The sequence below is a fragment of the Ananas comosus genome, linkage group 17 (genome assembly GCF_001540865.1).
Source record: "Ananas comosus cultivar F153 linkage group 17, ASM154086v1, whole genome shotgun sequence".
NCBI classification, from domain to species: Eukaryota; Viridiplantae; Streptophyta; class Magnoliopsida; order Poales; family Bromeliaceae; genus Ananas; species Ananas comosus.
The window spans coordinates 3,991,586-4,006,409 of NC_033637.1; the positions used below are offsets into that span (position 1 = coordinate 3,991,586).

Consider the following 14,824-nt stretch of genomic DNA (forward strand, 5'->3'; position numbering starts at 1 on the left):
CAATACCTTATGGTTTATTATATTTTGCGGGACATTAGAAATATCTAACATAATCTCCATTTATTCTCTGACAAGCACCGCAGAATATAAAAAAAATTCCTCCTCTATTTGTCAAGCAGGGATACTCTAGCCAAAGGCTCTGTTTGGAATTGCGGAGAGAATGTATAATGACAAAGTACGATAAAACAAAAAATCATATTTGTTTCTGCACACAATATGGAATTCCGCATATAGCAATGAGTCAATTTCAATATATTTCCTGCAATCACATCGAAAAACATATAAATTTATTCCTATATACTTCCGTTCCAACTTTATTTTATCTATTAACAGTTATATGGGGCTCAATACCAAACGGGCCTTATTAGACTTCTATCTATCTATCTATTCAAGGAGAGGTCAAATATTGTGTGAATAGTTATAGAAATGTGGGTAGTGCTATTACGAGTAATTCTATGTCCACACAGTTTACATGCAAATTATCAGAATGGATGGAACAGAATAGTCGAATTTGTTGCAACAAATTCGTAATTGCATTGTTAGGAAGTTCTCAGCCAGCTGAGACCCACATGGGGCGGAGGAGGAAGTTCTCGCACCATGCCCTGCATAAGTGTCTGTAGTTCTCTTCTGTCCGAGCACAAACAGGTTTACTTCGCAGGTGTCCAGTTCTCAATCTATTACGACTGCACAACTGCAGTAGCTAAAACTTTGATCAGCAATCGTACGCTGAAATTCGTTCTCTATCTTGGCGATACCGACAGGCTACAAGCTATCAAAGGTGTGCAAATATCTAGATAGTTTCGCGAAGACATTGGATTGCCCTTGGATCCAGTACTGACCACATATCAGACAAATCACCATGTCTTGCAGCAAAACTTCCTAAAAGTCCATGAACTCAAACCTTCGGGTGCAGACACTACAATGAGTAAGTCCACATACCCTAATTTTAAGTAATTTTTCACACAATTTTCGTTTTCGATTTGTTCTTCAACTTCGCAAATCTTTACGAACCAGAAATGATTGAACACTTCAGATAATCAGAACCATTTTTGTTCCTTGAGATAAGAAACAGGTGTGTCAACTCATAGCTATAGATACATCATCCAAACAAGTACAAGCTACAAACACAATGTTGTTTCGAAAACTATTCATGCAGATCAGAGCAACATAATCTCAGCAAAGAATTAATCTGATAAAGAGGCCATGAGAGAATGAGGACTCCCCCAAATCGGCAGCTCGATGAGCGACTCCGCCAAGCTCTCTTCGCGCTTCTTGCACAGCGATTCCGCGTAGTCGCAGACCTCCGACAGCTTCCGGAGAATCGCTTCTTGCGCCTCCACCTGCGAATCCCCATCCAATTCAGCCTAAAATCCAAAACCCTAACCCTAGCAAGTACTATTCGGGTGATCGATCGAGCGTCTATCTACCTGAGAGAGGAGATCGTCTACGAGGAGGCGGCGGGCTCCTGCCTCCTCCGCCGCCTCCGGAGGAGGAGGAGGCGGTGGAAGAGGAGAGGGGGAGGGAGGAGCGGCGGGGGAGGAGAGGCGGAGGAGGGCGGAGGCGAGGGACTCCCACTGATCGAGCTCGTTCCGGTACTTGTCGCGGAGGCCGAGGAGGCAGAGGCGGCGCCGCGCCCTGCGGCGGCGCCGGAGCTCAGCCTCGGCGTCGCCGGGCGGCGCCGGAGGACGAGGGCGGGGGTCGTCGTCGGCGGCGGCGGAGGGGCGGAGGAGGAGGCGGCGGCGGCGGCGGCGCTTGTAGACGAAGCCGTCATCGTTGCAGATCTCCCACTCGCCGTCATCGCTGTCGCCGTCGCCGAGGTAGGAGGCGGAGGTCACCGCCATTTTTGAAGCTCGGAGGAGTTGTGCGAGTGAGAGAGAGAGAGAGGGAAAGGCGGAGGGCGGGATTCGAAATTCATTAAGCCCTATAAAAAAATATTATTATTATTATTATTGCTTTTGTTAAAAAAAAAAAAAAAAGTTACACTTAAAAATTTGATAAAAATGTATGGAAAGTTGGCAACCCATCTACCCCGTAATAGAAAGCCATTGTATCTCACTTACACGGCATTATCAATACCAAATTAATTATATATTTTTATTTAAAAAATATATAATAAAATTTTTTTATTAATTATGATGGGACATATCAACTCAAAAAAGAAGAGACATTACGTCGGTAATTTACCAAATGCATTTCAGATTTTTTCCTTCCGTAAAATAATTCTAAAATGAATAAATTGATGCCTACACAGTACACCTCTAGATTAGATTTAAGATCTATGCCTCATCAACCGAAGAACTCTTACATTTTCTCCAATTTGTTTTTTTAACTTTAAGTTCAAAAAATTACTTGTGAATGCTTAAAAACTTAAAGACGAAAAATTTATTACTTTTATATAAGTATACTAGACAAAAATAAAAAAAAAATTATGAACAAAAATAACCCGCCACTTTCGATAAAACAAGCGTGCCCATTATGCAGTGATCATGCAACGCATCTTCTCTGCAATTCCAAACGAAGCATCTGTTGTCCACAACCATACCCGAGCAAGTGGATGGGATCAAGCCCTGGTCGATACAACGGACCAGGCCGGTCCCAAGCAATTCGTTTTTTTAGTTGGCCCGGGCCGAAATTTTCATAAACGCGATCCGACCCGACCCGGTCACTACTCACAACCCGAAATAGAGAGACAAAAACTGGTTAAATTTTTATTTTTACTATTCAAAAGTCGCCGCACCCCTCGCAAGTGGGGTAAATATAAAGAACCCTTTTCACATGTTGTCGAAAAAGGCCGTGGTGAAATTGCATGCTTCGTCTCCCGTTGTTTCCTCTAATAAAAGGTCGCGCATGGCAAAAGTTTTTTTCCTTTTTTTTTTTTGCAAAAAAAAAGATAAGTGAAACAGCATATAGCCTTTGCAGCCAATAAAGACCCTGCACGTGCCACCAGATCCACCGTGTTTCGTGTGCGAGTTTTTACAGCTGCTTCGTTGATCCAATAGATATTTATTTTTTTTAAAAAAAAATAAGGATAATAATAAAAGGTTGCATCAGTGGTTTAAAAATTCATATATTTTCTCTTTTTTTCTTTTTTTTTTTTTTTGTTCTTTGGTGAATGGTGAAACTCAATGTTGGAAACAAAATAATAAAAAATAGGCATAACAAATAGACTATACATAGATAACACTATGATGATAAGATGGGATCAAATCATTAAAATTTTTAACAGTAATACACGGAATTCAAGAGCTTGAGTTAGGATGAGGACTCAAGGTGTGACTATCTGGCTCTTCAGTTATGAATCAGGAAAAAGAGATTGATTACTATACTTTAAGCCCTTATTTGATTGGGGGTTAAGGGGTGGAATAACCCCTTAACCCCCATTTTATCCCCAAACACCCTAAAAAATGAGTGGGATTAGCTAATCCCACCTCAATTAAATTATCCCGGATTAGCTAATCCCACCTAACCCCACCAAACTCCAACCAACACTATTTTCTATTCATAATAACCCACCATCTTTCTTATTACACGTAGGCCAACCAATCATTATCCTTCTTTATCAATCATTATCTTTTTATCCCATCTACTCCAACCAAACACTATTTTTTATTATTCTAGACTAACTCCAACCCCCAACCAAATACAAAAAAATTTTAACCCTATTTTAACCCTGAACTTAACTCTATCCCTGGAATAGCTACTTTTTTCTTAACCCCGAACCAAACGGAGGCTAAGTATATAAGTATAGATTTTTTTGTACTTATAAATTTTTGACAATCAGATCTATCTCTCTGACCATTTTCATCCGTTAGATTATATTATTTAACCAACCACCCACTCAACACTAAGAAAACCATATCATCGGGGATCACTATCAACCCAACTGCACATTCCTTCATCCAATAGTCGAAAATTTATAAGTACAAAGTTGCCTAGCTATACTCATAAGAGTATGGTAACTCTACTCTAGAAAAAAAAAAAAGAAAAAGAAAGAAAAACTCTTTTAAATGCTTTTTTTTTCTGTTCCTCAATTAAAACAGTGCCTTATCTTTGTTTTAAGCAACAAAATTAATCATATTAGAAATCATAAGTTGTGAATATTACATAATAAATAAAGTGTGTGTATACCCACACAAAAAATATATATAGAGAGAGAGAGAGTATGTCTCCAGTACTTTCACAAGTACTGAGGCTTCCGTACTAATAAATTATTTTCGATGATAAGATATATGATTCGATAACCGGCTCTATTAGGTATAATCTATCTTATTAGAACTATCTAGAAATCAAATTTTATAATCTTTTTACATTATTTACCAAGTGATCAAAAAGTTTTAAAATTGACTATTTTAACCGTCGATGTGGCATTTTTTAAGTTCAACAGTGTAAAATAATTCAAATTATATGAAATTTTAATAGAAAATTTTATTTAATATCAATAACAAGATCAATACTTGTGATTTAAAATTTGAGTCTTTTATCACTGTTTTTTATGAGATTTTTATTTTCAACCGTTCATTTTGAGGCTACTCGTTTACTAGACAAATAAAGTCACAATTTGCATGGTCGCAATTTGGTTTCTAGATAATTCCAATAGCTTAAATCATGTCTAACGGAACCGATCGTCGAATCGAATGTTCCATCATTAGAAACAATTTATAAATATGAAAGCCTCCGTATTTTTTAAAGGATAGAAGTCTAACTTTATATATACTAGTGAAAACCCGCGCTTCGCTGCGGATAAATAGTTTGATAAACAGTAAGCATAACTCAGCATTAAGTTGTTTGATAAACATACATCTGATGGAAATATAATTAATTAACAGTACACTAAAGTAGAGTGCGGATAAATAGTTTGACAAACATACAGTAGTGCAGCATAAATACAACATTAAGCATAACTCAACATTAAGCAGTTTGATAAACATACAGTAGTGTAATCAAAACACAGCATTAAGCGTAACTCAGATGGAAATATAAGAAGCCAGTATATAGGCACAGGCAGAGGGGTTGCAACCAATCAAATTGCTCACCTTACACTGTAGAGAAACAGAGAGGTTCGTACAGCTATTTTTTTGGGGCAAATAGTACATGCTATTTATAGGCTCAGAAACACAGGATATCTTCAGGATATTTTTTCTACGAAGCTGGAACAATGATTTTTTGCAAATACAAAAGCAGACATGATGATGACAGAATAGATTTCAGGATATCTTCTCATTTATTCTAAAAATCTCAGAATATCTTTAGAATTATTTTTTAAAAGAAAGCTTCTGGCAATAGGGAATAAAGAAATGCGAAGTAAAATCTCAGGAGATCTGATGAGAGAGGAGATGAGAGAGGATTACCTGTAGGGATTACCTGTAGAGGCCAGATTATAGGGATAGGGGTCACCTGTAGAAGCCAAAGTAGGTATAGCCGTAGGGGTTCTGCTGAGAGAGGATCCAGACTGGCGATCGGTTGAGTGTGAGAGAGGACCATAGATGGTAGAGAGAGAGAGCGGTAGAACCCAGCACCGAAGAGAGAGAGGGGCGATCGGTTGAGCGCGACAGAGGAGCAGAGATGGTAGAGAGATAGAGAGAGCGGGAGCCGATCCATCAGCCAGCAGAGGGAAGGCCTCACCTGTAAGGCTCGTAGGTATAAGTGTAGACCCATGAGAGATGTTCCAACCCGATGACAGCTAAGGAGAGATCGTGAGGGCAGCGCGGAGCCGCCGAACGACGCCCAGGGTTACGCGGTACCACCGAAACATGGCGAGGGTTACGCCGAGCCGCCGAACCCGATAATAAGCAGGGAACAGTGAGGAGGGCTACGCCGAGCCGCCGAACCCGATAATAAGTAGGGAGCATTGGCGAGGGTAACGCCGAGCCCCCGAGGAGAGAAGAGACGGCGCGAGAGAGCGAGAGAGAGAGCGGCGTGGAGCGAGAGCGTCGCGTAGAGAGAGAAAGAGAGAGAGAGAGCGNTTTTTTTTCTTCAATTTTTTTTTTTTGGGTTGGCAGTCGCACCTCCTCAGCGGTTGCCACGTGGATTAGGCTTCTCTGAGCTCGCCACGTGGCTCCGTTGTTCTGTCAAATAGAATAGTGTAAGATATATATATATATATATATATACACACACACACATCAAAGAAAGGGCAATCATATATATATATAGTATCTGTACTCTGAAAGCCAAGTCTCATTTAGAACACTCAAAATTATGCCAAATTGGATCATATCCCATCCATCCTCAAAACTTCAAATACCCAATCTCAAATCCTGCTGCAGCATTAATTACTAATCTCCTAGAATTCTATCTTAATGATTCTGGCACTTAAATGTACAAATTTTAATTGGTTCATACGTACAGCACAAAACGCTACATAGATTTGCGATATGAAAACTATTAAACTTCTTTAAAAAGAAAAAAAAAAAAAAAAAAAAAAAAAAAAAAAACCTATTTACACTCAATTTTCTTTTGATTTTAGAGTACATCGGTACCGGACAAGTAAACAGTAAACACAAATAAATATATCAGCTGATCTACTGATACATTTAATCAGACATGTTTGCACACAGGAAACAAATCTAATCATATGTGTGCAATTTAATTAATTACCACCTTACATGTCAAATTTAAAATTGCTCTTTTGGTACTGCAACTGCAAAAGGAGACAATTGAAACAGCGATTAGAAGCTCCTTCACATGCTACTACGTACAGTGACATATTACTATGGATAGAGAGACATAATTAATTAAATTCCTTATCAAAACTATAATATACCTGATTAATTAATTGATCAGTAGTACACTCCATGATAATTTAGAACTTCAAAATCACAAATCTAGTCAAAAATATACACCAACATTACTCACTCACAACCTTAGCCTATTTGCATCAACACCCTCAATATCAAACAAACAAGCCCAGTACTCTGGCTTTTCGCAATAACGATTACAACATAGTGAAAAGAAAAGAAAAGAAAAGAAAAGAAAAGAAAAGATAAACTCATCGGACCAGTGAGCTCAATTCCCCGCGCTAGCTAGCTCGAAAGCCGATTCAGAGGCAAAACGGCTCAGGACACGAATCCACCGACGACAAGGCGACGTCGGTCCTTCGGATCACCGTCCTTTGCGAGAGCTTCCGCCAACTGTGCGGCTTCGCAGAAGAGATGTTCATGATCCATGGCTCTCAAACAAGAGCTCAGGACCAAAATATACATGTGTATATATATATATATAGATAGAACACAAGTGTTATATCTCACCACTTACATAAACTCTCTCTCTCACACACACACACATATATATACACACACACACATATTACATGAACTGAGAAAAGATGTGTGTGTGTGTGTGTGTGGGTGTGTAAAGTTGAAGGGAAAGGAGAGTGTAAAGTTGAAGGGAAAGGAGAGGGAGAGGGAGGGGGGAATATTGGTCCAAACTTTATTTTAGTGCATGCTGCTGTAGCAATATTGCGTTGCACGCATTCTAAAGCGCCCGCATGCGAAGGGAGAGGAGGCCACCACCCCCCTCAAAAGGGTGCAAAAGCGCTTTTAAGAACAGCCCCCTTGGCACCCCCAAAGTTGTGCATCTTTTTCCTACTCAAGCCCCCTTTCAAAAAGGCCCTCTCCATACGAGTTTGTACCTTAAACTGCAACAGTAGGTGTTGGATTTATAATATACAAATGTTTATTAGAGTTTGTGGTGGGGGGTGAACATGATGGTCATTATACATCTTACATATTTATACATAATTTTGTGTGTGATCGATGCATGATCTAAAACTATTAAATAGTTTGGACTTTGGCCTCATTTGAGAAAATCATATATATATATATATATATATATATATATATATAGAGTGAGGCTACTATGCTATCGGAAACACGAAGCCTTCCGTGCTTCCAGCTCGTTTTCGATGTTGCGACTTTCGAATCGTCGATCGGCTCCGTTAAACTTGATCTAGAGTATTTTGAGTACCTAGAAAATAAATTTTATTATTTTTCGATATCATTTGCCTAGTGATCGAATGGGCTCAAAATCAACAAATTCCAATGGCCGTAGTGAGCCGTTTGCAAGTTTAACGGTGTAGAAATATCCAAATCACGTGAAATTTTGATAGAAAATTCTTTATACTATATAAAACAAGATCAATATCTTTGATTTAAAATTTTAATGTCATATTATTACATTTTGTAAGATTTTTATTTTCAGCCGTTGATTTTGAGCCCCTTCATTCACTAGGCAAAATGATATCGTAAAATCATAAAATTTATTTTCTAGGTACCTCAAATACTCTAGATCAAATTTAACGGAGCCGATCGACGATTTGAAAGTTGCAACATCGAAAACGAGTTCGAAGCACGGAAGGCTCCGTACTTCCGATAGCATAGTAGCCTCACTCTATAGAGATTGATTACTAAAGTAGACCTCAAATATCGGTCCGGGTCTAAGAACTGAGGCCTATAAGTTTGGGCCCGAAATTTTAGCTTTCATTCGACCCGGTTCAATCCGATCCGAACCGATCCATTCATTTTCGGACCAGGTTCAAGCGGAGCAAATTTAATCCGACCCGGAAGTCCTAATGAGTTTCACTAATCTAGCTTGCTGATTCAGCGAACTGAATAGACTTACGAAATTGATCATACGAGCGTTTGACAAGGATGCTCCATACAAAGTCAAGCGTAGCGATTCAATCGAGCCGAAGGTGATGACAATATTCGCGGTCGAGATCATTTGTCGTGGGGGGTAGAAAAATTCCAAAGCCGTGTTGTTGGTTTAAAAAAATCAGCATTTTGCTGTACCGAGTCACGTTCGAAATGACGCGAAACTGGTTGACCTGAATCACAATCAAAATTTACAGACGCTGTATTCGTACGCTTTAAATGAATTAGTCGCATCTTATTTTCAATTGTTAGCGTCAGCGATACGACATGTATGGACAGCGGATGGACCGTCTCCACCATTTTTTTTTTTTTAATTTTCTCAGATTGTTTAGAACTAGTGGGGAGGGAGTTTACTATGGAAGTTCGTTCAAAAGGGGTGGGTAGGTACATAGGAAGCGTGTGGGGACACGGTTACATGTTATTTGTGTGCACGCTAAGATAAAATGCACGATGGAACACGCCGAATCGAGAACCTTCTTACAGTTGTAACCGTGCAACACATATGATGCACGAATTTCAAACTACCCGTGGACGGTGGGTTGATTAGACCGTCTCTCTGGGGAAGGCTCTTCATTTTTTTTTTTTTTTTTTTTTTTTGGGTTCCGCTCCGCAACTTATATATTTTTCTTACATAATTTCACATTATTTGATTTTGTTTCTGTTTTTACTTTTACTTTTAGAAGCAGCAGCTTTTAATAAAATATTTGGTAGAAAAGGATGGGAAGCAGAGATGTTAAAAGTTGTATTTTATTAAACCTCTAACTCTAATGCACTAAAGAATTTATTATAAATAATTTAGTATAATATATTATTTTTTTAGTTTGTAGTATTTTTAATAATATGTTAGTAAATGACACTGTATCTTGCAGTGGGGCTAAATAAATATTTTCTAATGCCACCGGCTGTCTCCAGCGTAAGCGGCAAAATAGACTTGATGATTGGTTTTCGAAATTCACGTTTTTTAAAACGAACAAAATATCTATCTTTCTATATTAAGGAAAAGAATATATATATATATTTTCACATGCTCTGATTATCCTGATTTGTTTCTTAGGTATTATTAGATGCTGTTCTCATGCCAAAAACCACAAGCAGCCACAAACTAAACCAAAAAAACAAATTTAAGTCCCAAATGTATATATATGAAACCCCCTAATTTTTGTTGGTATGTGTGTACTGTCCCCCACCACATGCACTGATGCACCTCCTCCTCACATCCAAAATTTTTTATTCCTTTGCAAATTGCCATCCCATGCCTGATGTCTGCCACATGATCCTAATTCTTTCCTCATGCCCACTCTAAACACCACACATCCAAGAATAAAACTCTCACAATTGATTATATTCACATAATCAATCCACTCAAATAAGCTCGACCAAACCACCTTAACTCAAGCAGAAGATACTTCATTTATTTCTCTAGCGTTTTATCCTGATATTGTTTCTTTTTTTTTTTTTTTTGAGAGAGATAGATAATACGCTACCCGCTTCGTTTATTTCATTTAGAAATAAACTTAGCTAGAAATGTGAATCAACTAAGATTCGAACTTGGGTTTCGGGTACCAACCACCAAGCCCTTTGCCACTTACTCTAGAGACGGTCGGTGATATTGTTTTATTATTATTAGACAAACAATGCAACTTGTACACCCTAAAAAGAAATATAAATCTAATATTCATTATCCAAGTATTAATTATTAGGTGCAAATTTTAAGATCGAAAGGCTTAGGCCCATTTGGTATCGTGATTATCTTTTCTTTTTTTAAGTAAATTTTTTTACATAAAACAATTCGGGAGTTGATAATAGATTGTTTGTAATTTTTTCATCCAAAATATTTATCTGTCAACAAAAGATAAAAGAACTCATAAACAACTTTTATTTTCGCTTTCAATTTTTTTTTTTTTATGAAGTTATCATTTATCGCTAGACCTGATTCGACAACAAGAAAAGAAAAAAATCTTCTATAAATGCATCAAAACATATAAAATTAGTGTTTTAAAAAAATTAATATATAACAATAAGGTCAAACGAGGCAAAAATTTAATACTTGTTTTTATTTAAGAAGATCTAGTGTACTTTTGACCTAAATCCGAATCCATGTATCTACAAAAAAAAAAAAAAAAAAAAAAAAGAAACAAGATAAACTTCAAAATCTTACCAATGTGATGTTCGCACTTTTCTCCTTTTATACCAATGTTTTATTTTCTTTTCGTCAGCTCCTCCATTAACATTTCGTTAAATTATATATAAAAAATTTCAGATATCCCACCTATGTTTATCAAATATTCATTTAAGTACTTTTTAGTTTTAACTTTATCACTGATTTAGCAAAAAATAATAAGTGCAAGAAATAATAAAAAGGGAAAAATAAAACTACGGAATACTAAATTGATACACTTCAAACTATATAATACTAAAATAAAAAAAGGTTAATTTCATACAGGTCCCTACAAACATGGTAAATAACAGATATATTCCTACAAAGTTCAACTTTCATAAGTTATCCATACAAAAGTCCTAATGTATTCAGATATGTCCCTGCCGTTAATATCCGTTAGAAAAATCTAGTTAATCACAGTTAAAATACTTAACCATGATTAATTAATAATGTGAATTAACAATTTTACCCTTCTTCTTCTTCCTCTTCTTCTTTCTCTTCTTCTCCGTATCCTCCTTTTCCTCCTCCTTTTCTCCTCATTCTTGTTTTTCTTCTTTGTCGTCGTCATTGATGATCTGATCGTCGTCGCCGTTGTGGTGCCTGTGTGGGCCATCATCACGAGCGCCTCCGACGGCATCGGCCTCGCCCTCGCCTTCCGCCTCTTCCTCGTCTGCGTTGGCCGCAACCCCGACAAGCTCCGCAAGGTCGCCGTCGCCGTTGCCGTCGCTGCCGTCCGCTCCCGCAGCCTGAAAAGTAAGAGGAAGAGAAAGAGGCAGAGGGAAAGGGCAAAAGTGTCATTTCACAACTTTACTGTTAAAAAATTAATAATTCTCTAACAGGTACTAACCAGAGGGACATATCTGAATACATTAGAATTTTTGTAAGGATAACTTATGAAAATTGAACTTTATAGGGATATATTTGCTATTCATCATACTTGCAAGAATCTGTATGAAATTAACCCAATAAAAAAATATAAAATTATAGGAATGGGATATGTAGTTTTTCCAAAAAAAATTTGTAGCTAGCATATTGAGACAAATGAGAGTCTCTCTCTCTCTCTCTCTCTCTCTCTCTCTCTTAATTGCCTATTTAGTGATGTTGAGACAAAAAGAAGAGGCGTAGGCGTGGACGCAACATGAAAACAGCCCAAGGCCACCTCCTTCCACATGAATGCCACCACGCGGATTTGAAAGAGTATTATTCACAACTCCACACCATACATATATATACTCACCCCCTCCACTCCATATATATATATTTATATATAATTAAGAAATATTATTTACGAGAAATGCTAAATCTACGACCCAAAAAGATTATATGATCATCTTCTTAATCCGAGAAGTGTTTGTAGTCCTGTCCCGAAGAGATTTAGTTTTTTGTTTTTTTTTTTTGAAAAAAAAAGAAATTTAGTAATAGACAAATAAAAGATGATAAGACTTTGCGAAGAAATATGAGTTATTACGTACATAATAGAGTTGGAAGATTATAATTTGCTTCTGGTTGTAGGGCTTGTCTTGTCTTTCTATGGCTACAATTAATTCACCGACGAGTCTATCGATTATCTTTTATTTGTTTTTTTTTTTTTTTTACTAAAAACTCATTTGGAGTTTTTTAACCTGGCGGATCCAACATCCAAGGATGTAAGATGTACATCCTTACAAGATGGCTTTTTTCTTTTAATACTAAAAGTTTTTTTAGTTTGAAAGAGCTTTTTAAACTCTAAAATAATAGGATACAAGAGATGTACACTCTACAATAGAGTGTGCGACCAGTATTTTCCTAATATATACATAGATACAGAACTAAATTAGAATGTGGCCTTTGGGCGAAAAAATGTACAGTTAGAACGATGTGTGCCTTCTAGGGCTAAGTATCAGTAGTATTCCAACCAAACTCATATATATATATATATATAAGTCCGGCTGCTATGCTATCGATAGCACCAAGCACTTGGTGCTATCAAGTTTTCTGCCATTAGATTAACTCTTTTGATTATTTTTACCCGTTAGATTATACTATTCAACCAACCACCCACTCAATCCTAAAAGGCCCACATCATTCTAACCGCACATTTTTCAATCCAAGGACTAAAAAACTAATCGCATCAACAACTTGGTGCTATTAATAGTATACCAGCCTAGTTCTATATATATATATATATATATATTGGGTTGGAATATTTTTAATAATACTAAGTTATTGGTTTGGATTAGAATAATAGTGGTCCCACTAAGATTTATTGGATAGTTGGAGGAATAGCACAATTTAAGGGGAGGAATTAGTGAAAGAATAAATCTGATGGCGTAAATTTTGATAACACCGAGTGCTTGGTACTATTAGAAATATCTCAACCGGACTCTCTCTCTCTCTCTCTCTCTCTCTCTCTCTCTCTCTATATATATATATATAAATCCATGTTCACAATAAACACAAACAAACACACACACACACACACACACACACACACACACACAACCACCCTCTGGTACACACACAGACATACAATGTCGGTGTACTAAGTTGTGCCCCCTCCTTGTTTCCTTAGATGCTCCCACCATTTACTATTATTATTATTAGTGCACAAAAAATAAATTAAAAGGGAAGGAGAAGAGATTATCCAGGAAGATCGAGCAAGGAGATGGGGATATCCAGCTTACCCACCCCATCTGAGGCCTTCTTCCCCTTCGTCCTCCTGGCGAATGCTTTGACCCCTGTCATAGTGTTAGTGGATGGCATGAGATGGGCTTTTGTGCATGTCATGGGCTGCTCTTCTTATCAATCCCAAGGAGGAGTACTTGGTGGTGGACAACAAGCTGATGATGATGCACAACAACATCATCAACAACAACAACAACAACAACAACAACAACAACAAGAACAACAACAAGAGGGGGAGATGAAGAAGAGGGATTTGGTGGGTGTTCATGTGACCAGGTTCAATTTGCTGGCTGTGAGGGAGAGGGATGAGTGCTGTGTGTGTCTCCATGGGTTTGAGGGGGAGGAGGAGGTGAGTGAGGTGGTGGCATGCAGGCACTTGTTCCACAGGGGTTGCTTGGAGAGGTGGGTCAGTCACTTGCACTCCACATGCCCACTCTGTCGATCCATGCTCTGAAATCTTTTTATTTAAGCTTTTTTGTGTGGTATTAGGCATATATGGTGTTTGCGTAGGAACACTTTTTTTTTTATCTCATTATTATATGGGGGCTTTTTTTTTTCCCTTTTTTTTTTTTCTCTTTTTTCAATTGGGTATATACTATAGGAGGCTGTTATCTACAGAGGGTCTGAGTTTCTCTTATTATTTTCCCCTCTCCCTTGTACTAGCTGCATCTATAATGTAACTCACAGGTGGTTTTAGTGTGTCATCATCATGGCCTTCTTCCACCGATTATAAATTTAGGATTGTATTTAGAAAAGGGCTTTTTTTCAATTTTGCTGTGTGCAGGTTCAGTACTATGGAGACCCCTCAACTACAAGCCATAAACAATGCCCCCACACTTATTTAATGGATGATTATTAACAAAATCCTTTTAACTTCCCTAAGTTTTTGAATTGAGTGATGTTAGTCAAAACAAAAAGGGGGAATTTCATCAGACTCATCAATGTTAATCAAGGAAAACTAGAGAACAAAGGTCCATGAGCTTTGATGTTTCAAAACTATCATCATTCATAATTAAAAAGTCAGAGGCATTAACTAATCCATCCAGGAACATAGTAACTAACATCTAAGCACTAAATGGGTGTTCTACAATATCCTCCATCCAGAACACAAGGTTGTTTCTTGTGCGTATTAACTTGGAAAACAAACAGCACGATTTAGTGAGCAAGGAAAAGTTACTGGCTCGGCCTCGCAAATCCCAGGGGTTCAATTCTGATTTTTGAACATCTCTATGGCCAAAACTTTGGAGAAGCGGTGATATATCATAATCAGCGTCAAAGTTTGGTACGCAAAGCATTCCGAGCTTTGTACCTGCAGCTGTAATTGGTGCCAGCATGAGCATGTAAAGCAGCA

At 37.7% G+C, this 14,824-nt stretch overlaps 2 protein-coding genes across 3 annotated transcripts; one reads left to right on the forward strand and one right to left on the reverse strand.

Annotated features, from left to right (window-relative positions):
- LOC109722768 lies at positions 1,003-5,934 on the reverse strand. 2 transcript variants are annotated; one of them, XM_020250900.1, is made up of 3 exons: positions 5,349-5,934; positions 1,428-1,921; positions 1,003-1,340 (listed from the first exon to the last, which is right to left on the reverse strand). In XM_020250900.1, the coding sequence occupies exons 1-3, from the start codon at positions 5,653-5,655 to the stop codon at positions 1,185-1,187; spliced, it is 957 nt and encodes a 318-aa protein (XP_020106489.1). In that variant the 5' UTR covers positions 5,656-5,934; the 3' UTR covers positions 1,003-1,184. The 2 variants fall into 2 exon arrangements, with proteins under 2 accessions (XP_020106489.1, XP_020106490.1); XM_020250901.1 differs by having other exon boundaries at positions 5,034-5,934.
- On the forward strand, positions 13,250-14,239 carry LOC109723440 (probable E3 ubiquitin-protein ligase XERICO). The gene has a single exon (XM_020251796.1). The coding sequence runs from the start codon at positions 13,454-13,456 to the stop codon at positions 13,925-13,927; it is 474 nt and encodes a 157-aa protein (XP_020107385.1). The 5' UTR covers positions 13,250-13,453; the 3' UTR covers positions 13,928-14,239.

Excerpts from the sequence above, each read along its gene's own strand:
- LOC109722768 (XM_020250900.1), bottom strand. The coding sequence starts at position 5,655 with ATGGGTCTACACTTATACCTACGAGCCTTACAGGTGAGGCCTTCCCTC. Across the intron at positions 1,922-5,348 it reads TCTACAGGTAATCCCTACAG|GGCTTAATGAATTTCGAATC; the intron begins GTAATCCTCTCT and ends ATTTTTTTATAG. Across the intron at positions 1,341-1,427 it reads TAGACGATCTCCTCTCTCAG|GTGGAGGCGCAAGAAGCGAT; the intron begins GTAGATAGACGC and ends GGGGATTCGCAG.
- LOC109723440 (XM_020251796.1), top strand. The coding sequence starts at position 13,454 with ATGGGGATATCCAGCTTACCCACCCCATCTGAGGCCTTCTTCCCCTTC.